Below are 26,789 nucleotides of genomic sequence, written 5' to 3' on the forward strand. Positions count from 1 at the left end.
ATCATTTCTGGGGTTATCCTTGCAAACTTACCTTGTTGGCTAGTTGTTGATGGTTTGAGAGCAGAACTTGGGTGTGTCGTCCAGGAGTAGAAACATCATCTTTGGCACGACACTGACAAATTTTGTCAAGTTCTAAGGCTGCTTTATTTGCCTAATTTGAACTTACCTAATTTGAACTGTATTTGAATAAGTCGGTCTTTCACTTTGGACAGAGCAAATCCACCTCACTAGAAGTAGTCAAATTATTTTTTTCACAATTTTCAAAATTGTGGATATTTTTCACAAAAATTCAAAATTTTTTCACAATTAATTTCTCTTTACTTACGGAATATGGAAACTAATTCATAAATTGAGATTTAAGATTAAAATCATTTAAAATTTAAGATTCATGGTCGTAAGCTAAGAAATAAAACAATCATCTACTCTTGCTCATGTAGGGTAGAGCCGGACACCATCAGATTTAATTAGAACAAATGTCTGCATCAACACCCCCCTCACCCTCAATCCGACTGAGGAGTCTATCTGGATAGAAAGCATTAATGAAAAAATAGATAGCGCTGCTTTTTATTATTCTAGAATGACAAAAGAATTTAGAGAAACAAGAGAAAACATTTCAGCACAACAATGTGCAAGATGTCAGAAAAATTCACCTACCTTAAGCAGTTGTTGCAGTTTAACTTTTGAAAGGATCAATCAACCAAACTAGGAATTTGTCCCTGAGATATCAAGGTAAGATAGCACCCTTACAAATTACTGTAGAATTCTTCACCACACGATTTACGATAACAAATTGCAATTTGGCTTATTGCATATCATTGTCTTCATTTTATGTGTGTATTTACTTTAGAACTCATTAGCCCCGATTTTAGATTCACAAACTACTATTTAATGGCTTCTCATTAGCATTCTGCTAGTCTTTGCATTTTTAAATCAATTCTAAAGCCTGTTTCCTTATCGCCTTAGAAATTAAACTTCATCAGCTTGTAGAGCTCGCGCATAGGTGCTAGAGAATACAATTGTTAACATGAACCAAATTATAATTTTAAGTTTTCTCTTTGGAATAACTGTGGCTACTCGGATTCCAGGTATTTGACCCGCGTCATTTATTTTTATACGAAAAATAATTTCAGATAGCAGAGTTTCTATTCCCTTTTAAATTTGTTTTTATTACTATTGGAGAACCATGACAATATAGCGAAAGGATAGCCAGGCACCATGATATATATATATATATATATATATATATATATATATATATATATATATATATATATATATATATATATATATATATATATATATATATATATATATATATATATATATATATATATATATATATATATATATATATATATATATATATATATATATATATATATATATATATATATATATATATATATATATGGTACACCTTAATTTATTCAGTGTCCCCCGGCAAAGAAAAGCTTTATGTGAATACCTTAGCTATTCCTACGACACTTCGCATAAGTCCTTTTGATAACCAGGGTTATGTGCATTGTGCGTTATTATTGGCACCGCAGTCGTAGCATAATTCGGGCATTATCCTTTCTCAAGTGACCGCATTACATCTCATATCAAATCGTGTCGTTGTAGCGCACAGTAAATTGATCACTTATTAATATTCTGATGAGAAGCCGTTTCAAAGTCTTCCATCATTTTGGCGATGATTGCCAAATTTAACTAGTCTTAATATTGAGCCTGAATTTAGTATGTAACAATTTTGCAACAAAATTTTACTGTTAAGACTAATCGAAAGAATAATTACCATTTTTGAATCAGATATGAATGGCGTTTTTTTCCCCCTAGACGGTTTTTTGTAAGCGCTTTTTAAAATTTTTTGTTACTTTTAACCGTTGTTCGTTCTTTACTAGGTTGCAGATTATATTAACACTTTAATTACACTAATTTATTCAACTATATTACTTATGATGCTACTACTACTACTAACAACTCACTATACATCAAGCCGCCCGAGGCCAACACATCTACGCACCCTTCTGCTCCTTCCTGATCTATTCAAAGGTCTTCACACCCTCCCAAAACTTTCCATTTCTCTCAAATTTTTCCTTACGAGATCCTCCCACCCCATACAGGGAGGATTTTCTTTTCTTTTAGCCCAAGACTTTTGGTTGACAAGGACAATCTTTGGTAATCTGTCATCCTTCATTCACAGAATGGGTCCTGGGAATCACAGCCCTTTTCTCATTAGGGCCGTTGAAAGTGGAATTAAAACCACATTTTTCGTCCAGCTTACTGTTTGGGATATGATTAGTCAGTTGGGTACCCAAAACAGTCCGTTGGCAATTTCTCTGGAACATCTGACAAAATCTCCTCAATATTTCAGAGTGCCCACGCTTCAGAACCAAACTTGAACATAGTCATTACTCTAGCTTCAAATATTTTAATCTTGGTTCTTAAAATTATCTGTCTAGTCTTACAAACTTTTTCAACTGTGAAAATGCACCCCGAGCCTTGGCTATTTTACATCTTCATTGCACCAACCACCTTTACCAATAATTGAATATAAAAAAATAATTTTTTCAGCTGGAAGTAAGGAGTAAAATTGAAACTTAAAACAAACAGAAGGCATTACGTATATGAAGGAGGTTGTCACTAGGATCCGACCGATGTGGGTTTTTGGGGTCAATACCGATACCAATATATCGGTATCGTACCGATACGATACCGATTTAATTTGCCAATAAGTTCCCCTCCGGAACAAAACCTAACCTAAAATTTAACTCCCCACCGTCTCTGTCCATATTCATACTCACATGTTCCCCCCTGGTCTATTAGACACTAAAGAACAGCCTCTATAATTCATTGTGGATTCCAAAACTTGGGCCACTTACAAGAATTGTTTGATTTTTCTTTACCTCTTCTAATCGGCAGCTTTTGAGCACACAAAGGAAATGGCGTATATTTGCGGGAGTAAAAAGTAAAAAAAAATTAAGGAAAGGAGCCGGTTTAGTTACATAAATACAAATACGGGGAAACCAGATTGAAAGAAGCAAAAGACACTTATTGAAATCGATTTTTCAAAACCCAAGTTTTAAAAACCGGACTTTGAATTTTAATCATTCACATATTAATGTGAAAACTTAACTTTACATCCATATGATATGGTGTCTTACAACCAAATCCCTTCTAGGCACACTGGATACAGGGGTGTAGCTAGAGTTTTAAGTTTGGAGGAGGGAATTAAAGAACGTGTTGACAAAATTCTCCAGTATGCCGACAAATGCGGACACATAAGCTAAATTTCCAAGGTAAATAGGAAATTATTCCAAGGTATTTACACATGGTGGTGACACCTTGGAACTCCCCTTCCCCATCTAATAAAACTCCCTCTCTTCCCCTTAGCTGCGCCCGTGACTGGATATCATGGTTTTAACCGATTCAATGTTGGATCGTTCACCCACGCAAGGACACATTCATTAAACAAAAATGTATGGTTTATTGTATTCTTTTTAGTTGTTTTCATAGAAGATGTACGTTCTTGAAGTCAAACTACATTTAGAACATTGCTGCACTAAGTGTATACTGAAAAGTATTGAAAAAAAGCATACTTTAATTCCATTTGATTCTCTTCTACTGCCCTCTCCACCATGGAGAAATATATATATATATATGTCTATATATATCTTCTATATATATAAAAATAAGTTGTCTGTCTGTCTGTGGATCAGGTGACGTCATGTTTCTGTGTTGACTGACGTCATGAAATTAGTTGTCGTCATTTTTGCTTTGACGGTGACGTCATCAACGGTATTTGAGACATTTGTTCACGGAAAAATGTTTAATTGTAAAATGACTGAAGAACCTACAATGGCAACAGCCGAGGAAGCTGCTCAAAGAGTTTATGCCAAAAAACTTGCTGCTGATAGAGAAAGTAAGAAAAGAAAGCGTTCCGAGGAATCACAAGAACAGCAAGAAAACAGGCTTGCGGCTAAAGAACGCAAAACCGCGCAGTTAGATGAAAATTCACCTGGACAGCGAGAGTCAAAACATATCAAAACTGAAAATGATAGCGATGATGATTGGGTTTGGGATTTTGACTTGGATAAGGTCATCAATGCCTACCAGATTTAAGTTAAAAAAACAAAGGTTCGTCGATATGTACTTCATAGTGACGCTGAAAAATAAAGAAGAAAAAGAAAACTGAAAAAAGAAAAAAGGTAAAAAACTAAAAAAAAAACTAAAAAGAAAAAACACTCAAAGAGAATTTACAGACCGGGACACAAATGACGACCGAGACAGAGGGAATATAAGTGATGACCGGGAACCTCAAAGAGAAATTACAGACTGGGACACCCGGGCACAAATCACGACCGGGACACAGGGAATATAAATGACGACCGGGACACAGGGACACAACTACAACGGGGACGCCGGGGGCACAGGCGGGATATATAAATGACGACCGGGACACAGGGATTGTTCGAATAGAAATTACAGACCGGGACACCGGGACACAAATGACGACCGGGACACCGGGACCCAGGGAATATAAATGACGACCGGGACACTCAAAGAGAAATTACAAACTGGGACACCGGGACACAAATGACGACCGGGACACAGGGAATATAAATGACGACCGGGACACAGGGACACATCATTAGAATAATGAGGTATAGATCTGAATACGGATTGTTTTTCCCATGGACAATTATATGTTGCATGTTCAAGAGTCAGTAAACCTGACAATCTATTTATATGCACAGACAATGGGACAGCGAAGAATGTTGTATATTCGCATGTTTTACGTAGTTAAAAACATATATTTATATCTATCTCTATTCACAGGTGGGACACAGGGACACAACTACAATGGCGCGTAACTAATATGGCGCGTAACGACTTACGCGCGCGGGGGTGGCTTTCGGGGGGGCTCGAAGCGCCCCACCAACTAGGTGTTGGGGTGGCGCGAAGTGCCACCCCAACAGCTAGTATATATATATATATATATATATATATAGACATATATATATACACACACACATATATATATATATATATATATATATATATATATATATATATATATATATATATATATATATATATATATATATATATATATATATATATATATCTATATATATATAAAAATAAGTTGTCTGTCTGTGTGTCTGTCTGTCTGTCAGGTGACGTCATGTTTCTGTGTTGACTGACGTCATGAAGTTAGTTGTCGTCATTTTTGCTTTGACGGTGATACAACATTAACAGCTTTTTTTTCGCTTTGCAAAAATGATTCTTTTGCAAAAAAAACTGCTGTATACTGAAGTGCCTTCGTATTACACGTGGAATACTAAAAATAAAGTATTTGAACGTCGAAAACAGGGTAAGTCAGTCGACGGCCAACCTACCATCTTCAAAGATACCACGATAGGAAGACTCTACACCGTTCACCCCAATCAACATGAATGCTTCTTTCTACGCCTGCTTTTGGTGAATGTACCCGGTCCGACATCCTTTGAGTATTTTAGAACTGTAAACGGTACTATACATGACACTTACCGTAGTGCATGCCAAGCTCTGAATTTATTGGAGAATGACCAACACTGGGATAACTGCATCAATGACGCGTGCGAAACGTCAACCCCAAGTCAAATTCGTGCATTGTTTGGCATCATTTTAACAACTTGCTCTCCATCAGCTCCTACAGAGTTATGGGAAAAATATAAGTCAAAAATGTCCGAAGATATACTCCATCGAAAACAGTTAGAGACGTCAGATATGACTTTTGATTTTACATCAGAAATTTATAACTACACTTTAGTTATTATAGAAGATTTGTGCGTACGTATGGCAAACAAACCTCTTCAGGATTTGGGAATGCCTTCATCTAACCGTATCACTGCTGTTTCGACATGTGTAGAATTGGATCGTGAACAAAGTTACAGTACGAGTGATCTATTGTCGTATGTACAAAATAACATTTCCAAGTTAACGTCGGAACAAAAAGACATTTATGATACGATAATGCATTGTGTCGATAACAACGTTGGAGAAATTTTCTTTTTGGATGCGCCAGGAGGTACTGGTAAAACATTTGTGATAAAACTGATTCTGGCATCAATTCGATCAAAAAATGATATAGCGTTGGCAATTGCGTCGTCCGGAATAGCCGCAACATTGCTGCCTGGTGGAAGAACTGCTCATTCCGCTTTGAAATTGCCTCTGAATTTGCATTCTACAGAAACTCCCACGTGCAATATTTCCAAATCATCTGGGATGGGTAAAGTATTGCAGCAATGCAAACTTATTATTTGGGATGAGTGCACAATGGCACACAAAAAATCGCTCGAGGCTCTGGATCAATGCTTGAAAGATTTGAGAGGGAAGTCGAAACCCTTTGGCAGCACATTAATATTGCTTGCGGGAGATTTCAGGCAAACATTACCTATAATACCTAGATCAACTCCTGCAGACGAAATGAATGCTTGCCTGAAAAATTCTAATTTATGGGCACACGTAAAAATATTAAAATTAACTACAAATATGCGTGTCCGATTGCAAAACGATGACTCTGGTCAAACATTTTCAGATCAATTGCTGACAATTGGAAACGGAAAGCTCCCAGTAGACTCAATTTCAGGACGTATACAACTACCTGCTGATTTCTGTAATTTAGTGACGTCCAAAAATGAATTGATTGAAAAAGTATTTCCGAATATTCTAAAAAATTATAAAAATAATAAATGGCTAAGTGAAAGAGCGATCCTCGCACCCAAAAATATAGACGTCCACGAAATCAACAATATTGTTTTGACCAAGATTCGAGACCAGGCAGTCCTTTACAAGTCAGTCGACACAGTTTTGGAACCAAATGAAGCGGTTAATTATCCATCTGAATTTTTAAATTCCATAGATCTTTCAGGGTTTCCACCACACGTGCTACAACTAAAAATAGGCGTACCAATAATACTTTTAAGAAATATCAACCCACCAAAGCTTTGCAATGGCACTCGACTTGCCGTAAAAAAAACAATGGAAAACCTAATAGAGGCCACAATCTTGACAGGGCCTTTTGGGGGTGAGGCTGTTCTTATTCCTCGCATTCCAATGATTCCAACGGATCTGCCTTTTCAATTTAAAAGATTGCAATTCCCAATTCGATTAGCATTTGTAATCACCATTAACAAAGCTCAAGGTCAATCATTAGAAAAATGTGGTATAGATCTTAGTACTGATTGTTTTTCCCATGGACAATTGTACGTTGCATGTTCGAGGGTCGGTAAACCTGACAATCTATTTATATGCAGCGACAATTGGACAGCGAAGAATGTTGTATATTCGCAAGTTTTACGCAGTTAATTTGTATTGTATCTATCTATCTATCTATCTATATAAAAACGAGTTGTGTGTATGCATGTTTGTTTGTTTGTAAAAAGAGCGTTTGCATATGATGTCATTATTAGTACATACGGCTTTGTATATGCAGAGACAATGGGAAAGCCAAGAATGTTGTATATTCGCAATTTTTACGTAGTTTAACTCCTGCAGACGAAATGAATGCTTGCCTAAAAAATTCTAATTTATGGGCACACGTAAAAATATTAAAATTAACTACAAATATGCGTGTCCGATTGCAAAACGATGACTCTGGTCAAACAGTAGACTCAATTTCAGGACGTATACAACTACCTGCTGATTTCTGTAATTTAGTGACGTCCAAAAATGAATTGATTGAAAAAGTATTTCCGAATATTCTAAAAAATTATAAAAATAATAAATGGCTAAGTGAAAGAGCGATTCTCGCACCCAAAAATATAGACGTCCACGAAATCAACAATATTGTTTTGACCAAGATTCGAGACCAGGCAGTCCTTTACAAGTCAGTCGACACAGTTTTGGAACCAAATGAAGCGGTTAATTATCCATCTGAATTTTTAAATTCCATAGATCCTTCAGGGTTTCCACCACACGTGCTACAACTAAAAATAGGCGTACCAATAATACTTTTAAGAAATATCAACCCACCAAAGCTTTGCAATGGCAAGCGACTTGCCGTAAAAAAAACAATGGAAAACCTAATAGAGGCCACAATCTTGACAGGGCCTTATGAGGGTGAGGCTGTTCTTATTCCTCGCATTCCCATGATTCCAACGGATCTGCTTTTTCAATTTAAAAGATTGCAATTCCCAATTCGATTAGTATTTGCAATCACCATTAACAAAGCTCAAGGTCAATCATTAGAAAAATGTGGTATAGATCTTAATACTGATTGTTTTTCCCATGGACAATTGTACGTTGCATGTTCGAGGGTTGGTAAACCTGACAATGTATTTATATGCAGCGACAATTGGACAGCGAAGAATGTTGTATATTCGCAAGTTTTACGCAGTTAATTTGTATTGTATCTATCTATCTATCTATCTATATAAAAACGAGTTGTGTGGATGCATGTTTGTTTGTTTGTAAAAAGAGCGTTTGCATATGACGTCATTATTAGTACATACGGCTTTGTATATGCACAGACAATGGGAAAGCCAAGAATGTTGTTTATTCGCAATTTTTACGTAGTTTGAAACACATTTATAAATCTATCTATATTCACAGGTGGGACACAGGGACACAACTACAATGGCGCATAACTAATATGGCGCGTAACGACTTACGCGCGCGGGGGGGCTTGGGGGGGCGCGAAGCGCCCCACCAACTAGGTGTTGGGGTGGTGCGAAGCGCCACCCCAACAGCTAGTATATATATATATATATCTATATATATAAAAATAAGTTGTCTGTGTGTGGATCTGTGGATCAGGTGACGTCATGTTTCGGCTGACCTCATGAAATTAGTTGCCATCATTTTTGTTATGACGATGCTTAGTATATTGTAAAACACATTAATTTGGTTAATAATATACCATTTAAAACACCAAAATGAACATGCTGGAGTAGTCACTCGGTGAGAGAGGGTGTCAGAACGGAGAATGAAGGTCCCAGGTTCAAATCCTGGTTAGGCTAAAAAAGGTAAAAAACTAAAAACTAAACAAAAAACTGAAAAAACTAAAAAAAGGCAAAAACTACAAAAAAACTAAAAACTAATAAAAAAAAAAAAAGCTAAAAAGCTAAAAAAAAACTAAAAAAAGGTAAAAAAATAAAAAAACTAAAAACTAAAAAAAAAACTAAAAAAAAGGAAAAAACTGAAAAATAGAAGAGAAAAAGAAAACTAATAAAATTAAGAATAAAAATAAAAAAAAATAAAAAAGATAAAAACTAAAAAAAAAGTAAAAAGAAAAAACGAAAAAAAACTAAAAAAGCTAAAAAAAAAAGGTAAAAACCAATAAAAAACTAAAAAGAAAAAAAGGAAAAAAACTAAAAAAAAATTTCATCTAAAAAACTAAAAAAAACTAAAAAAAGGTAAGAACTAAAAAAGAAAAAAATAAATGACGACACTCAAAGAGAAAGCGACCGGGACAAAAGGAATGTTCGATTAGCAATCAACAAAGCACCGGGACACAGGGAGTATAAATGACGACCAGGACATAAGTAAAAAAAAAAAACTAAAAAAACTAAAAAGAAGGTAAAAACTACGAAAAAACTAAAAAGAAAAAAAAACAAAAACTAATAAAAAAACTAAAAATCTAAAAATCTAAATAAACTAAAAAAGAAAAAAAAATAAAAAAGGAAAAAAATAAAGGAGAAAAACAAAACTAAAAAACGAATGTATATACAGACCGGGACACCGGGATACAAATGACGACCGGGACACAGGGAATATAAATGACCATACATAAGCCATAATGACCAGGACATAAGTAAAAAATATAAATGACGACCGGGACACAGGGACACAACTACAACGGGGACGCCGGGGGGCACAGGGGGATATATCTATATTCAGGACACCGGGACAGGTGGGACATAGGGACACAACTACAATGGCGCGTAACTAATATGGCGCGTAACGACTTACGCGCGCGGGGGGGCTAGGTGTTGGGGTGGCACGAAGCGCCACCCCAACAGCTAGTCTATATATATAAAAATAAGTTGTCTGTGTGTGGATCTGTGGATCAGGTGACGTCATGTTTGTTCGCATATGACGTCTGAATTATTTCACACTAATACAAAAGAAGAAAAAAACTAAAAAAGGTAAAAACTACAAAAAAAACTAAAAAGAAAAAAAAACTAAAAAAGCTAAAAAACTAAAAAAAACTAAAAAAAGGTAAAAATCTAATAACTAAAAAAACTGAAAAAAATAAAAAAAGGCAAAACTACAAAAAAAATAAAAACTAATAAAAAAACTAAAAAAGCTAAAAAACTAAAAAAACTAAAAAAAACTAAAAAAAGGTAAAAAACTAAAAAAAACTAAAAACTAAAAAAGAAAAAAACTAAAAAAAAGGAAAAAACTGAAAAATAAAAGAGAAAAAGAAAACTAAAAAAATATGAATAAATATATATAAAAATAAGTTGTTTGTGGGTTATGTCTGTCTGTCTGTCTGTCGAGTGACGTCGTGTTTGTCCGCATATGACGTCTGAATTATTTCACACTAATACAAAAGAAGAAAAAAAACTAAAAAAGGTAAAAACTACAAAAAAAACTAAAAAGAAAAAAAACTAAAAAAGCTAAAAAACTAAAAAAACTAAAAAAGGTAAAAAACTAAAAACTAAAAAAAACTGAAAAAACTAAAAAAAAGGCAAAAACTTAAAAAAAAACTAAAAACTAATAAAAAAACTAAAAAAGCTAAAAAACTAAAAAAACTAAAAAAACTAAAAAAAGGTAAAAACAAAAAAAAAACTAAAAACTAAAAAAAAGGAAAAAACTGAAAAATAAGAGAAAAAGAAAACTAAAAAAATATTAATAAATATAAAAAATATAAATATAAATATAATATAAATTAGCAATCAACAAAGCACCGAGACACAAATGACGACCGGGACACAGGGAGTATAAATGACGACCAGGACATAAGTAAAAAAAAAACTAAAAAAACTAAAAAAATGGTAAAAACTACAAAAAAACTAAAAACTAATAAAAAAACTAAAAAATCTAAAAATCTAAATAAACTAAAAAAGAAAAAAAAGAAAAAAGGAAAAAAATAAAGGAGAAAAACAAAACTAAAAAACGAATGTATATACAGACCGGGACACCGGGATACAAATGACGACCGGGACACAGGGAATATAAATGACGACCGGGACACAGGGACACAACTACAATGGGGACGCCGGGGGGCACAGGGGGATATAAATGACGACCGGGACACCGGGACACAAGGAATATAAATGACGCCCGGGACACTCAAAGAGAAATCACAGACTGGAACACCGGGACACAAATGACGACCGGGACACAGGGAATATAAATGACGACCGGGACACAGGGACATAACTACAAAGGGGACGCCGGGGTGCACAGGGGGATATAAAAATGACGATGGCGACTCAGGGAATGGTCGATTAGCAATCACCATCAACAAAGCTCAAGGGCAATCATTAGAATCATGAGGTATAGATCTGAATACGGATTGTTTTCCCATGGACCATTATATGTTGCATGTTCAAGAGTCGGTAAACCTGACAATCTATTTATATGCACAGACAATGGGACAGCAAAGAATGTTTTATATTCGCAAGTTTTACGTAGTTAAAAACATATATATATATATATATATATATATATATATATATATATATATATATATATATATATATATATATATATATATATATATATCTATATATCACAGGTGGGACATAGGGACACAACTACAATGGCGCGTAACTAATATGGCGCGTAACGACTTACGCGCGCGGGGGGGCTTGGGGGGGCGCGAAGCGCCCCCACCAACTAGGTGTTGGGGTGGCGCGAAGCGCCACCCCAACAGCTAGTCTATATATATAAAAATAAGTTGTCTGTGTGTGGATCTGTGGATCAGGTGACGTCATGTTTGTTCGCATATGACGTCTGAATTATTTCACACTAATACAAAAGAAGAAAAAAACTAAAAAAGGTAAAAACTACAAAAAAAACTAAAAAGAAAAAAAACTAAAAAAGCTAAAAAACTAAAAAAAACTAAAAAAAGGTAAAAATCTAATAACTAAAAAAAAACTGAAAAAAATAAAAAAAGGCAAAAACTACAAAAAAAATAAAAACTAATAAAAAAACTAAAAAAGCTAAAAAACTAAAAAAACAAAAAAAAACTAAAAAAAGGTAAAAAACTAAAAAAAACTAAAAACTAAAAAAGAAAAAAACTAAAAAAAAGGAAAAAACTGAAAAATAAAAGAGAAAAAGAAAACTAAAAAAATATGAATAAATATATATAAAAATAAGTTGTTTGTGGGTTATGTCTGTCTGTCTGTCTGTCGAGTGACGTCGTGTTTGTCCGCATATGACGTCTGAATTATTTCACACTAATACAAAAGAAGAAAAAAACTAAAAAAGGTAAAAACTACAAAAAAAACTAAAAAGAAAAAAAACTAAAAAAGCTAAAAAACTAAAAAAAACTAAAAAAAGGTAAAAATCTAATAACTAAAAAAAAACTGAAAAAAATAAAAAAAGGCAAAAACTACAAAAAAAAATAAAACTAATAAAAAAACTAAAAAAGCTAAAAAACTAAAAAAACTAAAAAAAACTAAAAAAAGGTAAAAAACTAAAAAAAACTAAAAACTAAAAAAGAAAAAAAACTAAAAAAAAGGAAAAAACTGAAAAATAAAAGAGAAAAAGAAAATAAAAAACTAAAAAAAACTAAAAAAAGGTAAAAAACTAAAAACTAAAAAAAACTGAAAAAACCAAAAAAAGGCAAAAACTAAAAAAAAACTAAAAACTAATAAAAAAACTTAAAAAAGCTAAACAACTAAAAAACTAAAAAAACTAAAAAAAGGTAAAAAACAAAAAAAAAACTAAAAACTAAAAAAGAAAAAACTAAAAAAAAGGAAAAAACTGAAAAATAAGAGAAAAAGAAAACTAAAAAAATATTAATAAATATAAAAAATATAAATATAAATATAATATAAATTAGCAATCAACAAAGCACCGAGACACAAATGACGACCGGGACACAGGGAGTATAAATGACGACCAGGACATAAGTAAAAAAAAAAAACTAAAAAAACTAAAAAAATTGTAAAAACTACAAAAAAACTAAAAACTAATAAAAAAACTAAAAAATCTAAAAATCTAAATAAACTAAAAAAGAAAAAAAAGAAAAAAGGAAAAAAATAAAGGAGAAAAACAAAACTAAAAAACGAATGTATATACAGACCGGGACACCGGGATACAAATGACGACCGGGACACAGGGAATATAAATGACGACCGGGACACAGGGACACAACTACAATGGGGACGCCGGGGGGCACAGGGGGATATAAATGACGACCGGGACACAAGGAATATAAATGACGCCCGGGACACTCAAAGAGAAATCACAGACTGGAACACCGGGACACAAATGACGACCGGGACACAGGGAATATAAATGACGACCGGGACACAGGGACATAACTACAAAGGGGACGCCGGGGTGCACAGGGGGATATATAAATGACGATGGCGACTCAGGGAATGGTCGATTAGCAATCACCATCAACAAAGCTCAAGGGCAATCATTAGAATCATGAGGTGTAACTAAAAAAACTAAAAAAAGGTAAAAAACTAAAAACTAAAAAAAAGACCAATTCAAAAACGAATGTAGTATATACGAATCTAGTATATATATATATATACATGCTCTCTCTGCGAGAGAGCATTTTGTTTTAATGGCTAAGAAAATTTATAAAGGTAAAAGTACAATCATGCAAAGACCACTCCTTTACGCCTTTGACTACTAATGTAAAATATAATGTTTAGGTGGCGCTTAGAATTATATAATGTTTTAAAAGTATTTCTTTTAAGTTAGTGCCATTGAGAGAAGAGGAGGTGGGATTATAAAAAATCGAAAAAGAATCCCAACGGATTTTCAACTTTCACAAGACCAGATGGTGGAAATTCATTTTTTGATTTCAAAATTTAAAACACAGTAAAATAAAAAGGGGCGTCTAACGGGAGAAGAAAGAATAAGAAAATTTACATCAAAATATTTGATGGTTTAAAACGAAAAGTTGACGTATATTTATACAAATATACACAAAATAAAGTATTACACATAAAAAAAGAAGTGGTAAAACTAATAAAGAAATTAAAAGTAAATTGAAGGAGAACGAGGAAACTGGTAAAGGAAAGGAGAACAGCGAAACAGTTGGGACTGTTTACCACAAAAAATTCAGTAAACAAGGAGGCAAAGGTTTTTTTTGTATCGTAAAATACTGCAATGGATGGGGTAAAATATATGCTGGCTGAAAAACAGGACGGAGCGCTTGGAACCTGGATGGAGAGTGTCATTTGCAGACTTTTTTTCTTGCGAGAATGTAGTGTTACATTTTTCGAAGAACGGAGGCAGAACGTAATTCTCTTGGACTCAATGGTTTCTAACCTGGTATTACTTAGAATAAAAGAGCATGGAGTTTAAACTTTTTAAAAGTTATTCGTAGGGCTATTTTTGGATGAATTCAATTTTATTTTATTCCTCCAGCGAAATGGCAGGGTGTCAAACTGGAAAAGCATGTTGGAGTAGAGGGCAAATAAAGGAGGCATTAATCATTAAATATTGAGAAAGAAGTACTCTATAATATAAATACAGCTGTGAAGTTCTCCCCCAGAGGGTATAAATGTGGCAGATAATGTTACTCAGTTCAAGAGTGGGCTGAAAAGCTACCTTCTGGGAATTCGTTAATGATTTTATTTTATTTATCTTTATTTTTTGTGATTTTTGATATATAAGTGAAGTGTGAATATATATATTAGTAGATTATAAGGATGGAAACATCCATCACATACAACCCATTGGGTTTCCCCGATGATTGTTGCAAGATGATGTTAATAAATTATTTCTCTCTCTTTCTCTCTCTCTCCCTCCCTCCCTCTCTCTCTCTCATGTGTATGATCTTTGTAGACAATGCTTTTAACTTGGATATACCTCTTTAAATTAGAAGAAATTTTGATGACAAATTGCTTGAAGGAGGACGCAAAAACTTCAGAAAGGCAGGATTAAAAATAAAATAGTTTTCAAAGAAGCTTATTGGCAATACCATGGACATAGAAGGGATGACTCGTCACATTCAAGCCCGAGGCATTACGTTCAGTGTCATTGAGGATACACATAGAGATGCTCATCCATTTGTGTAGCCGTTCTAGACGCTCGTTAGGTCACTGACAGGATTCCATCTAACGGGAACGTTTGTTAGTGAGGCTTTTAATTACAACTAAAACAAGGAGGGGACCTAGCAGAGTACCCCTGGTTACTCTTTTGCGTATGGGCAGGTAAGGACAGAAATGATGATTGAGATATTTGACTACTCGTGATTTCTATGATAAGATTGATCGATAAGGATGGAAACCCAATGGGTTTCCCCGATGACTGTTGCAAGATGCTGTTAAAAAATTATTTATCTCTCTCTCTCTCTCTCCCTCCTTCCCTCTCTCTATCTCTCCCTCCCTCCCTCTCTCTCTCTCATATATATGATCTTTGTAGATAATGCTTTTAACTTGGATATACCTCTTTAAATTAGAAGAAATTTTGATGACAAATTGCTTGAAGGAGGACGCAAAAACTTCAGAAAGGCAGGATTAAAAATAAAATAGTATTCAAAGAAGCTTATTGGCAATACCATGGACATAGAAGGGATGACTCGTCACATTCAAGCCCGAGGCATTACGTTCAGTTTCATTGAGGATGCACATGGAGATGCTCATCCATTTGTGTAGCCGTTCTAGACGCTGGTTAGGTCACTGACAGGATTCCATCTAACGGGAACGTTTGTTAGTGAGGCTTTTAATTACAACTAAAACAAGGAGGGGACCTAGTAGAGTACCCCTGGTTACTCTTTTGCGTATGGACAGGTAAGGACAGAAATGATGATTGAGATATTTGACTACTCGTGATTTCTATGATAAGATTGATCGATAAGGATGGAAACCCAATGGGTTTCCCCGATGACTGTTGCAAGATGGTGTTAATAAATTATTTCTCTCTCTCTCTCCCTCCTTCCCTCTCTCTATCTCTCCCTCCCTCTCTCTCTTTCATATATATGATCGTTGTAGATAATGCTTTTAACTTGGATATACCTCTTTAAATTAGAAGAAATTTTTATGACAAATTGCTTGAAGGAGGACGCAAAAACTTCAGGAAGGAAGGATTAAAAAATAAAATAGTATTCAAAGAAGCTTATTGGCAATACCATGGACATAGAAGGGATGACTCGTCACATTCAAGCCCGAGGTATTACGTTCAGTTTCATTGAGGATGCACATAGAGATGCTCATCCATTTGTGTAGCCGTTCTAGACGCTGGTTAGGTCACTGACAGGATTCCATCTAACGGGAACGTTTGTTAGTGAGGCTTTTAATTACAACTAAAACAAGGAGGGGACCTAGTAGAGTACCCCTGGTTACTCTTTTGCGTATGGACAGGTAAGGACAGAAATGATGATTGAGATATTTGACTACTCGTGATTTCTATGATAAGATTGATCGATAAGGATGGAAACCCAATGGGTTTCCCCGATGACTGTTGCAAGATGGTGTTAATAAATTATTTCTCTCTCTCTCTCTCTCTCTATCTCTCCCTCCCTCCCTCTCTCTCATATATATGATCGTTGTAGATAATGCTTTTAACTTGGATATACCTCTTTAAATTAGAAGAAATTTTGATGACAAATTGCTTGAAGGAGGACGCAAAAACTTCAGGAAGGAAGGATTAAAAAATAAAATAGTATTCAAAGAAGCTTATTGGCAATACCATGGACATAGACGGGATGACTCGTCACATTCAAGCCCGAGGCATTACGTTCAGTGTCATTGAGGATGCACATAGGGATGCTCATTCATTTGTGTAGCCGTTCTAGACGGTCGTTAGGTCATTGACTGGTTTCCATCTAACCGGAACGTTTGTTAGTGAGGCTTTTAATTACAACTAAACAAGGAGAGGACCTAGGATAGTACCCCTTGTTACTCTTTTGCGCACGGGAAGGGAAGGGCAGAAATGATGATTGAGATCTGGCACGTACGCAGGGGTGGGGGCTTCGGGCCCGCCCCCCCCCTCAAAATTTTGTGAAACATTTAATTTCCCCATGGTTTCTTGGGATTTCTGGCAAAAGTAGGACATTTATTAAGAATCTAGATACATGTGTGAAGCCTTTTTTTGGGATTTTACAGCATGCAATTATCCGGTCAAGTCACTGCCCAATTATTAACCCATTTTCTGTCTAACTTTTTACCCTCTTTGAAGTAATTAGCGTTTGTATTGTTTTTTTTTTTTGCTTTTTTTGGTAAAGTGAGTTTGCTTTCCATAACAAAATAGAATTATCCTTGATATTAGGGCGTTTATCCCCCTTTTTCGGGATAAAGTACAGCTTTTAATGGATCAATTTTGGAAACTATCATTTTTTATTAAAATCGACGTTTTCGCAATAGAAGAACTATCCCCCACAGCACCATATTGCACTGTTAACCCTAAAATTTCCCTTTCAGTGGGATATAATAGATTAATCACTGGTTCTAAATCGCTATGAACATAACCTGAGCCTAAAACGTACTTTTGAGGCTTCATTCTTCTTCCCCCATTCGCTATAATACTAAAGATTAAAGCTGATCTGTATTTCCCGATATATGTGCTTTTTGTATTTGTTTAGTTACTAAATGAAAAAAAGTGCTACTTTATATCCGCTGTTTCGAAGGTTTTGGCCCCCCCCTCGAAAAAAACTCCTGCGTACGTACCTGATTGAGATATTTGACTACTCGTGATTTCTTTGATAAGATTGATCGATTTCATTTTTGGAGGTGTATGGAAATTGGAATTAACCAAGTAGGCTATTGGGCTTTATCAAGATTTTGAGTTGCCTCAGATTAATCTAAGATAAAGTTTCTTCCCTTTTGCAATCACGAATAATGAGAAATGGGATATCCAGAGATTGGACCCTTGAATATTAAGCTTTCATTTTTTTTTCAAGTTCCAACAGGGAAACAAAAGGGGAAGAAGGGAGAACTGCATCAGCCATTAACTATTGATATATTGTCGTTAAGCTTTGAACTATGCAAGCGATTAGTGTCTTAAGGCAATTGGCGGTAACTTTAGGTGGGTGAGTCTGGTAAGTCTACATTTAGCTTATGAAAGCTCTTTCCACAAAACTTTTTCATTTACCACTAGACTCTTTTGGTTTGTCATCAAAGGTTTATCTCATCTTTAAAGTAATGTTGCTTTGCAACTCTGCAATACGATAAATTCTTTTCATCCATTTTACTTGCTTATTTGTTGTTTTTTTAGCTGAATCTTTGCAAGTTGAAGATTTAACGCAAGTAACATGGGCTCATGGTGTTAACTCAATTTATTCGATGACAGAAGCTTTAGAGAGTAAGTAATATTCCATGTAGAAAGTAATATTAGAAAGTAATATTCCATGTTTCTTCTTCTTGAGTTCCAATAGCCAACTCCACGTTAAGCTGAGTTACAATAAATCTTACATTTTCATTTCTATGCGAAGATAAAGAGTGGAATTGGTTGAAAACCTAAGCCTATAGTACTAAAAGAAAAAGAACAGTTTGTTCAAATGACGTTAAAATACGAAACTAGAGCTTGAAATTAACAGAAATTATTCTATATAAATCAAAAAGGTTGCCCTCTTCTTAACTTTCCACTCTTTATGCTAAACTTGTACAGTACCACGCATTTACGTGTGTTGTAAATGTATTTAATGGATAACTTCATCTATTTACTTACAGATTGCTTTTGAAATATTTAAACTGAAGGTTTTTATTTTTTAAAGTAAATGCATATTAACAAGCTCTGCCATTCTTGAAGTATTGCAAAAAAAATACTTCTTTTTATCCCATTCCAATGGCCTTTATGATTGAACTATCATTCTTAAGGCATCGGGACCAGAAATTCAACTTTTAGCGAAAAGACGGACAGGTAATTTTGAACAGACTACGAGCATCTATTAGAACGAATAAGCTACCACACAGTATTACTACCTCTGAGCTTTTTTTTTTCTAAATCTAAGGGGTCCTTTCCAAACAAAAATATTAAACGAGGTGACAATCGTTGGAAAAGCGTCTTGCCTTAGCATCGTCCTTAAATCTTGAGCAATTTTCAGATCGTACGCTCTGTTGAGAGAAGCACTGTATACAGAGAAATAGAAAACTTACTTGTATAAATCATTTTAACTCAAAAATTGCCCGTTGCTTTTGTTCTTTCTGTGTTCAATCAGGTTTTTTTCTGCTTTTTACTGGCTTAAAATTTCATACCAGAAAACCAATCAGGTTTTATTTGCTTTTTTCATGCTTCAACATTTGGCAAATAAATAATGTCTGAATAAAAGCGTACAACAATAATGTGGTTGGCTTAGAAAAATGCATCTTTAAAAAAGTTAAAATAGTTCTCTCTTTTTCTTTTTTTCTCTTTTCATACATCTTAATCTCTCTTATTCTTTCTTTACTTAATCTCATCTTATTCTTTACTTCTCTATTTTTCAACTTCTATCTCTCTTTCTCTATTTATCTATTTCTATCTCTCTATAATGTCTCTGTTTGAAAGCATAAATACTGTCAGCTGTTGGCTTCTATTTTGCATTTTCTTCTCTATTTTTCAACTTCTATCTCTCTTTCTCTATTTATCTATTTCTATCTCTCTATAATGTCTCTGTTTGAAAGCATAAATACTGTCAGCTGTTGGCTTCTATTTTGCATTTTCAGGTAATATTGACTTCTTGGAAGCTGATATAAGCCTAGGCCAGCTTAATGGCACCGGCCCTGAAATTCCTATAATGGCTCATCCTCCAGTAACAGATTCGGATCTTTCTTTAGCTGGGTTTTTGGATATGTACTTTGAAGCTAATAGTTCTAAGGGAATGAAGTTGGATTTCAAGGACATTTCTGTTTTGGAAGATTCTTTGTTGGAAATCAAAAGCAGGGATTGGATTGTAAGTGGCCTTATTTCACGAAAACCTTTCGAATATCTCGAACTATTTCAGGAGGTTTAGTTTCTGAATACTAGATAATTTCTGCGAGCATACAATAGCTTTGCGTCAGGATATTTTGGTGAAATTTTCTGAAATTTCCCAATGGAGCTAATTTATACAAAATAGAAGAAGATAATATAAGAGAAATAATAAATATGGAAAATAATACCAGATAGTAATAAAGATATAGATATATATTACAGAAATATGGTAATATAAGATACTAAGAAATAATATAATGAAATATGAATATGAAAAAATAATAATACAAAAATAATACAAGAAAAATAATAATTCAGAATTTTCTGAGGACATTGTATAAAATATAATGTACAGCCTAAGCGAATATTTCGGGCATATCACTAAAAATTCATTGATAAAATACTAAAGCCATAAGAAAATACATGCATTTGTTTAAAGAATCTTGTCTTTATTACCTCATAAAAGTTTGGATTAGTGTGATAAAAAAGCTATTGATCTATGCTATTCAAATTGACAAAAAGTTTGGACAATTCTTCATTGCAATATTTTTCTTTTAGCAGCTAGACTTATATCTTTTGGATACATTTCGACTACTGTTTTTAGTTTATATCAAATTAATTTTTTTTTTATAATTTTATTTGTGTGTAGGCTATAAGGTTATCTCTTTACTTATCAAAGGACGCATTATTATTTAAATTTTGTTTGATTTTGATTGCTTTAAGGAGAGTCTATTTAACTCCATGTCATGAAATTTAAAATTAACATAAATATTATAACAAATAGAATCAACGAAAAGGTCTAATTTGCATCTTTTCACCAGTAGAAATTAGCATCATCAACGTCAATAGAAAAGATATTTTTATGATAAAGACAAAGCGTGTATTTGTCTTATAAAGTTTAATTATTTTTTACGAACGTTATTGTTAGTAATTAATATACGTAACTTACGAATCAACTTACGTAACGACCTTCTATATTCATAGATTTTTAATACGTAAATGAGGGGGTTTGCACCCTCGTCATTACCCCACTCTTTACACTAAAGCTTGAATTTTGTCCCAATTTCTTAAGAATGACCCCTGAATCACAAAGGCCGTAGAATAAATAATTGAAATTACTAAAAATATTTTAGCGTAAAGAGTGAGATATTGAGGAGGATACAAAATTCTTTTCCCTCATGATAAATTCCGCCATGGAAAAATCCTCCCACGTAACCCCTCTCCCGACCCTCACCACCCCTCAACGCGAAAAAGTCCCCCTGAAAACGTCTGTACACTTCCCAATAACCATTATTATATGTAAACAATGGTCAAAGTTTGCAACTTGCAGCCCCTCCCCCGGGGACTATGGGGTATTAAATCGTTTCCAAAGACATAGTTGTTAGGTTTTTCGACTAAATTGTTCTTAGGTTGTTCTGAACAAAATAACTGTCTAAAAAACTTTATCCGGTGACTTTGGGAAAAAATAAGCGTGGAAGGGGCCTGTGTGCCCTCCAATTTTTTGGTCACTTAAAAAGTGCACTAGAACTTTTAATTTCTGTTAGAATAAGCTCTCTTGTGACATTCTAGGACACTGGGTCGATACGATCACCCCTGGAAAAAAAAATCCACAAATAAACACACATCCGTGATCTGTCTTCTGGCAAAAAACACAAAATTTAACATTTTTGTAAATAGGAGCTTGAAACTTCTACAGTAGGGTTCTCTGATACGCTGAATCTGATGGTGTAATTTTCGTTAGTATTCTGTTACTTTTAGGGGGTGTTTCTTTTTCTAAAATTATTTTCTAAAATAAGGCAAATTTTCTCTGCTAGTAACTTTTGACGTGCAAGATTAAACTTGAGGAAACTTATATATTTAAAATCAATACAACAATAAAATTCCTTTGAGGTATCTATTGGTATTGAAATTCCGTTTTCTAGAGTTTCGGTTGCTATTGAGTCGGGTCGCTCTTTACTACAGTTCGTTACTCCAAACTGTTCGAATATATTAATGTTATTGGTAGTAGTAGTAGTGGTATTACACAATTTGCCCTATTCTTAGCAAAACATTGCCATTTTTAGCGAATATATTATTATTATTAATGTTAGTGGTAGTAGTAGTAGTAGTAGTAAATCCTTTTTGCCCAATTCTTAGCAAAACATTGCCGATTTTAGCGAATATATTATGAACACCCCCAGCCGGGGAAGGCTTAAGTATCAGCTGTGTAAATTCATCAAAATATAGGGGGGAGAGGAATATATTTTTTTAATCTAGAAGAGAGGGACAAGTTTTTTTTCAATTTTTTGAGAAAAAATACCAAAAAAGCACGTTTCCAATGAAAACATCTCTTAAAAAGTCTTATTCATAATCTAGGGGAGAAAAAATTAACCCCCCCCCCCCGCTTAATTGACATCAGAATGAAGAATGTCACAATGCTCTCTCCTAAATAACATCCCTAGTTAATATAAAGTGTTAATATAGAAGAAAAATTCTAGAGATGTCTGAAAGATTTATGTTTATGCGTAAATCCAGTTAGATATGGTAAGAGGAATCTTGTCTTACGATATCTGATTAGTACTATCGGAGTGTTTCAAAATTCCTTAATTTATCAGCAGTCTATTGCAAAATTAAACAAATCTTCAAAAACTGAAGTCCCATCTTCAAAAACAAACCGTAGAGATAAGATTCTTAGTTTTTTATTTCTTAATTTTTAAACATTTTACTCGATTTTGTAGTATAATAACAAGAGATTCCTGTTTCTTGTTTTTTGGCGCTTTACTGTGAGTATAAGGCATGCCAAGCGCAATAAACTAAAATGAAGATACACGTGAAATCAAATCACATTGTTCAGATCAAAGCATCCCTAATGGTTTCGCTATTACAGATATTTGGTTTCCAAGAAGTGCAGGGAGTTTTAGGGGGTATAAAAATTTTAATTTATGATTGGAATACGGAGTGTCAAGAAATTTTAATGTAATTTAGTATATTTGGGATCTGCACTCCGAGAACCCTCTTTCTTACAGATGTCCCTGATACAGATGTCCTGAGACACTATGATTCCCTTGAGTTTTTCGAAACATCATGAATATAACAAATTCATTTTCATAAATCCTTAAAACAAAATAAATAAATAACCATTTAAATAATGCAACAAAAATTTATTTATATACTTTTTGCTATGTTATAATGAAAAAAAATTCGGGGGGAGGGGGATTAACCCCCCCCCCCTAATGCAACCATTCTATAAGGTTAATTGACTTGTGCACGAGTGTTCAGCTAAATAGGCCTCTATTTAACAAGTTAAACAAATAAGTAATTCATGCATAAACAAAGAAAGAGACAAGAGGGTAGATTAGGAAGAAAAAGAAGAAGAAAACATGCTAATCGAACCATGATACTCACCCGTGACCTGCTTTCATTCTGTTTATCAACTAAGAGGTAAGTTCCAATTTTTTTATTTAAATGAGAAAACTGTCCCAGAGCCCTGTTGCTTGCCGGGAAGCTTTTTCCGACGGTCACACTCCCGGGGTAAAAACCTATGGCCAAAAAATAATCATTAAATAAACAAATTAGGTAAGTGTAGACCTCTTACAGCCTTAGACGATAAAACTTTACAATGCTTTTTCCAATCAGAATTGTAATTAACAGAAAATCAAAACTGCTTCATTTAAAAACTAAAATGACTACAATATCTTCCAAATAAATATTTTTCAACAAATTCAGAATTAAGTCACAAAAGCTCAAAATCTAGTGACTGGTTTTTGCTAACATCAACAGCAAACACCTGATATTAGTTATTCTTACAAATCTATTGAAGTTTAGTAGACAATGTAATTTTTACACCGGGAAGATAAAATACGAAGTATTTATATGCCGGAGAAACAATAGTTGTCCCAAATAGATGGAAATTATAAGTCATGAGCTTCGTCAATTCAGAACATGTAAAGGGGGGGGGGCGTTAATTTTCCTGTTTTTAGATTTTAAAAAAAAGTAATTTTTGAAAATCTAGAGGGGAGGTACCAAAAAATGGAGGTGGTAGAAATTCCTCCCTCCCTAAAGCTTCATCTCCTCCTCAATTGACAGGTCTTTAGACTATGCAAATATATAAACACAATATGGACATTGCTAGTATTATCTGCGTGTTTAACTTGATTAAATTGTTCCCCCTGTTTTTGGGACGCAGGATATTTGTTAAATTATGATTAGCTTATAAAATATCTACCCATTGAAATTTTCATTAAATTTCCTTTTGTTGGCATTATAATCACACTGATCAACATAATTTTCATTGACACATTGTTTTTGGGACGCAGGATATTTGTTAAATTATGATTAGCTTATAAAATATCTACCAATTGAAATTTTCATTAAATTTCCTTTTGTTGGCATTATAATCACACTGATCAACATAATTTTCATTGAAGTTATCAGTGTGACATTTTTGTCGATTAAAACGGGGTCTAATAACTATTTTGCACAAGCAACGGCTGTTTGATACCTTTGTTTGGCTTAAATTTTATATTTACATACATAAATATTGATTTTTAATTTTAGAATGGCGTAGAGTTATGGCTGAATGCTGACATCCTTCCAGGGCCAAATAATAACTATAGTGAGCCTGTTAGTGCTGAAGAATTTTTGTCCAGAACATCTTTCTATTTCCCTGAGGCAACTTTGTCGGTAGGATGGAAAACAGAGTAAGTGTTTCCCGTTTATGAAAGGAGGGGACAGAGCCTTTCAAGGGGAGTGGGTAACAGAGGCAGCTGCTCCGGGTGCCGTGGTTAGGGAAGGGGCCATGCCTAGGGGGTTGCTCACATTGATTTTGCTTGTTTTGCTTATATTTCAGTTGGGAGGGGGCACTGTAATTAATTTTCCTCCGGGCACTACCAAACTTAAGAATAGCTTTGGAAGGGGATGGAATATGGAGGAAAATGACAAACTAAAGTTTACAGTACTAAAGTGGAGTATTAAAGTAGTAACGCCAATTATTTATTAAAAAGAAAAGCAAAGAGAAGTATATTCTTCTATACCATCTTTAATTATTACATTCGTCATATTTGGAATTCTTCATGTTGTTAAGGGCCGCTCTGAGGACGTTCTGAACAAAAGCTTTATCAAACAGTTCGTGGTTAAGAACTATAAGTAAGCAGCAATACGGCTCAAAAGCATCTGAAACTCTAGGAAACGCAGTCTTGATAACAATAGACACTTCAAAAGAATCGAATTTCGATGTTGATTCAAAATATATAAAATTCGTCAAGTTTAATATTACACATCAAAAGTTACGAGCCTGAGAAGATTTGCCTCAATTTTTGTAAAAAGGAGGAAACACCCCTAACACGTCAAGGTATCTAAATGAAAATTACACTATCAGATTCAGTATATCAGAGAACTTTGCTGTAGAGGCTCCAAGCTCCTATATACTTTTTTTGCCAAGAGAAAGATCATAGATGCGTGTTTATTTTTTATTTTTTCGCCAGGGGTGATCGTATCGAAAAATTGATCCTAGAAGATCAAGAGAGGCTCATTTGATCAGAAAATCAAAAGCTCTAGTGGCCTTATTAAGTGAACAAAAATATTGAAGGGCAGATAGCCCCTCTTCCACGTTCTTTTTCCTCAAACTCACCTTATCAAGATTTTGAGACAGCAATCCTGTCCAGTATAGCCGAAATCTCTAATAACTATGTCTTTGAGGATGACTTCACCCCCCAACAGTCCCCAGAGGAAGGGCTGCAAGTTATGAACTTGGCCCATTGTTTACATGTTGTATAGCTCATTGGAAAGTATACAGATAATTTTCGAGTGGGGGGGGGGGTCTGGCAAGAAGGGACTAACTGCGTGGATCTTCTCACGGATGCACTGTTCGTGGGGAAATTGAATTTTTCATTGATGGGGAGCCATAATTTTTTTTTAGTTTTGGGCGTCCTGCTGACTCATTCTCTTGGTCCTGCTGTCCTGCTGACTCAGTCCTGCTGACTCATTCTCCCCGCAGCTTCCTTTCACTATTTATATCTATTTTTTTATTGATTATTTGTTATGGTAAGTTCTTCATTTGCCTGTTGGCTTGTGGTGATACTTGGTAAGTCATACTTTTTTTTTCTTTTTATTTATTTATAAAAGAGTATGATTGTGTGCATTTACAGTAATATATTATGCAATATATTATTTTGTTTTTATTTGTTATTGGTTGCCCAGTAATAGATTTAGACTCTCAGCCGGGCATATCCTCATTGCAGTAGTGTTTAGTTTGTAAATAAAAGAACCTGAACCTAATTAAATGACCCTTGGGTTTCAGGAATTATTGTTAAATAATAAGAAACAAAAGTCAAACTTTAGTGTAAAGAGCAATGTATTGGGAAGAGGGCAATCGACCTCATATGCGTAACGATTTCTGTTCGTTCTAAGTTTTAATGTTGTTCCTTGCCTTCAGTTGAAACACTTTTTTATTTTAATATAACTTGAATCAGTTGTTATTTCATATGGAAGTAAAAGAGTGTTCATCATCAGCAGTAAAACTGCTGAGTTATCTATGTCGAGTATATGGGGATAATGTGACCAAGGATGTGTCTAAATATATTAACACCCATAAGAGATACGCAAATGTTATAAATCAACAAGATTTTCTTCATCAGTGTAAGAAGAAAACTACTGCTGATGGTGAACACTGTATATGTGTTCGAAATATCCAGTTAAATAATTTTATATCTGTTTACTGTCAATTAAAAGGTTTCATTCCTACTTTGAACTGCTTTACTTTCGTCATGGAAAGGCAGTGTGGTCTTCGAAGTTATTTA

The 26,789-nt window shown here is 34.2% G+C and overlaps 1 protein-coding gene across 4 annotated transcripts in view; it reads left to right on the plus strand.

Moving 5' to 3' along the window:
• Positions 1-598: 598 nt before the first annotated feature.
• The window catches only part of LOC136031788 (protein FAM151B-like), a 39,075-nt gene continuing 12,884 nt past the window's right edge, over positions 599-26,789 (plus strand). Inside the window, exons 1-5 of one of the 4 annotated variants that reach the window (XM_065711573.1) lie at positions 599-729; positions 18,340-18,426; positions 19,767-19,993; positions 24,550-24,692; positions 25,910-26,074. In XM_065711573.1, coding sequence (XP_065567645.1) covers positions 18,408-18,426; positions 19,767-19,993; positions 24,550-24,692; positions 25,910-26,074 — 554 coding nt within the window. In that variant the 5' untranslated portion in view covers positions 599-729; positions 18,340-18,407. Of the gene's footprint in view, positions 730-937; positions 1,086-1,718; positions 1,844-18,339; positions 18,427-19,766; positions 19,994-24,549; positions 24,693-25,909; positions 26,075-26,789 lie in introns of those variants that run through there. The other 3 variants (XM_065711571.1, XM_065711572.1, XM_065711574.1) reach the window with 3 other exon arrangements.

The sequence above is a fragment of the Artemia franciscana genome, chromosome 10, assembly GCF_032884065.1.
Source record: "Artemia franciscana chromosome 10, ASM3288406v1, whole genome shotgun sequence".
NCBI lineage: Eukaryota > Metazoa > Arthropoda > Branchiopoda > Anostraca > Artemiidae > Artemia > Artemia franciscana.